The sequence below is a fragment of the Elephantulus edwardii genome, unplaced genomic scaffold (assembly GCF_000299155.1).
Source record: "Elephantulus edwardii isolate Elephantulus edwardi_28Jun2011 unplaced genomic scaffold, EleEdw1.0 scaffold00494, whole genome shotgun sequence".
Classification (NCBI taxonomy): Eukaryota; Metazoa; Chordata; class Mammalia; order Macroscelidea; family Macroscelididae; genus Elephantulus; species Elephantulus edwardii.
The window spans coordinates 282,250-284,928 of NW_006400244.1; the positions used below are offsets into that span (position 1 = coordinate 282,250).

A 2,679-nucleotide genomic window follows, 5' to 3' on the forward strand; every position below is an offset into this window, starting at 1 on the left:
CTTCTTACCAGCATACCACAAGAGCTCTCTGTGTAATGGAGACACAGAGCATTTTTGTCAGAGAGGGGGCAGGGCAAGATTTGCCCCATCTCTGTAGCTGGCGAGCAGCTGCCTGCACCCTAATGCCCCTGTCTATGGCCCGTATCAGTCACACCCAGCAGGTTCTGGCTCTAGCCCAGAGCCCCAAAGGCAAGTGCCAGGTGCTGGCCCCATAGGTTTTGGTCTGAGCCTCAGTCACCGTGGTATATCTTCGGCAGCGGGACCAAGCTCACTGTCACTGGTAAGTGGCTTTCCCAGTCTTTCCCAAACCCTCCCAGCCTCTCCTGTCTCGAGAAACTCTCTTCTATCTAGTGGGATCCTCTTATCCACTGCCCTTGCTAATTTTACTGTGCTCATCTTGTTAACTTGGAAGAGGGATTTCTCCCAGGGTTTCCTGTAACACAGACATCTACAGAGAGCCATCTCTTTTAGAGTCTGACAGCTGAGTGCTGACCCACCAGGCATGGGGGTCTGGCCCTAAGCTCAGCCCCACGACAGATATTCCTGTCCCAATTATAAAGCAGATCTCAGGAGGGGTTAAGGCTGTCCTGACACAGGGATGGTGGGTCTTTAGAGTCAGGGAGGCTCTGAGTCTGGATCCCACTGGGCCTGGGGAGATGTGCAAAACTAAGGAATCAAGAAGAGGCTGTGAATCCAGCACAGGGCCCAGGGGACAACAGCCTGAGGAGACATAACAACAGGGTAAAGAGAAGGTATCAGTTCATTCTAGGTTGAAATCCCTGGGGCCATGGAAACACAGAGCCACAGAGAGGGTGAGGCCATGTGAGGTGGTGGGACACCATCACCCCCAGTGTGAGGATCAGAAAGCTGCAGGGCTGGACTAAACTTGCTGGTTTTTCAGAGCACAGTCTGATCTGTTCAGAGCAACTCTGGGCAGTTTCCCACCAGTGAGATGGTGCCCTGCCTTGGGGCAAACTCAGGGACGCAGAGTGAAGTTTCTCTAGTAACATAATGGCTGCTGGGTCAATCAGAGAGGTCAGAGGTTTCTGATGGGGTTCAGGGCAGATGGGCCCTAATATGTGGGTGAGTCACCCCAAAGCATAGATCCCCATGAAGGAACTACAGTCTGACTGACTACTGTAGAGACAGGGAGGGGAGGAGACTTAGTTTTGCCGTGGGGGCTTCTGCCATGAAGACCCCCACTCAATTCCTGTGATAAGGATTGAGTAGATTGCTATATGGGTCACCCAAATAGCACAGACACAGAAACAGACCAGGGGGTGATAGTCTCCCCCACCCAGCATCACATAGATGCTGAGGGATTCTGAATACACTCTCACAGTGGCTCACTTACCCAGGACAACCTCATCTTACAAGACCATAGAGAGGACACCCCAAGAAAGTAGTAATGGGAACACCTGATTTTCAAGGAAATAGTGTTGAACTTTGCAACATGTGAAACTAGGACTAAGGGCACAGGAAGGTGGTCAGATTCAAAACTAGGATCCCAGGTTCACACCCACTGGTCACCAGGGAAGCCGAGGCCACCACAGAGTGGCTTCTTGGGTCACAGGGAAAGCAGGACTTGAAAGGAGTGTAGGTCGGCTTTTCCTCCAAGAGGAAGAAGAACAGCAGGAAGGGTCACACAGCTCTCTTGGGGGCACTCAAGCTGAGACAGGAGGACAGAAGGTAGGACAGGGTGCTGCCAAACCGCCCCCTCAGAGTCACTGGCACCTCACACCACCCCCTCTGTTCACCAGACCCCAGTCAGCCCAAGACCACGCCCACCGTCTCTCTGTACCCACCATCCCCTGAGGAGCTCCGAACTGAAAAGGCCACAATGGTATGTCTCATCACTAACTACTACCCCGATGACGTCACCGTGACCTGGAAGGAAGATGGGAAAACCATCACCCAGGGCGTGCAGACCACTGAGTCCACCAAACAGAGCAACAGGAAGTACGCACTCAGCAGCTACCTGACCTTGACCTCTGCTCGGTGGAAGACCCATAGCAAGTACACCTGCCAGGCCACCCACGATGGGACCACCACAGAGCAGACAGTGGTCCCCGCAGAGTGTGCTGGGCCCTGAGCTCCCCCAGCCAGGGGGTCGGGACAGCACAGACTCAGGAGAGAAGGGCTGTCCCATCCACACCCCCTCTTCCCATCGCTCCACTGTCTCCTTGAACCCCTGCCTGGTGCCAGCTCACACTTGGGTGACCCCTCACCCTCCCTGTGTCCACTTCTCAATAAAGAATTCATGTTTATCATCTGACTTGTTCAGTGTGCATTAATACTAGGGGAACTCTCTAGGAGAAGGGGGTCAATGCTCTGAGGGCAGGAGGGTGACATTGTGGAAACACTCACCACCAACATGCAAGAGAGCGAGTGAGCTCTGGTGAAAATCCCACAGCAGAGATGCCCTGCGACTGACATCTCTGTCCACTCAGGAAGAAGAGGGACCGAGGGAGCGGCCATCTGTAGGAGGAAGAATCCGAGGGTCCCAATGGGGAAAAGTGAAGAGACTGGGGACAGCGATGGGGAGAAGGGCCCTGAGCTGAGACCAGACTCAGATCCCCAAGCTTGACCCCCTGGATTCTCTCAGGTGTCTCTGTGGACAGTACTTCCTGGGGAGCAGCCGGTAGCTCTCCTATCAAGTGAGATTAGGAATAATTGGAT

General features: G+C 53.8%; 1 protein-coding gene across 1 annotated transcript in view; it reads left to right on the forward strand.

The window, feature by feature from the left end:
- LOC102847874 (immunoglobulin lambda-like polypeptide 5-like) overlaps positions 1-2,092 on the forward strand; it is a 4,912-nt gene extending 2,820 nt beyond the window's left edge. The window contains exons 2-3 of the mRNA XM_006903022.1: positions 235-280; positions 1,761-2,092. Of these exons, the coding sequence (XP_006903084.1) occupies positions 235-280; positions 1,761-2,092 (378 nt within the window). The remainder of the gene's footprint in view (positions 1-234; positions 281-1,760) is intronic.
- The last annotated feature ends 587 nt before the right edge of the window (positions 2,093-2,679 follow it).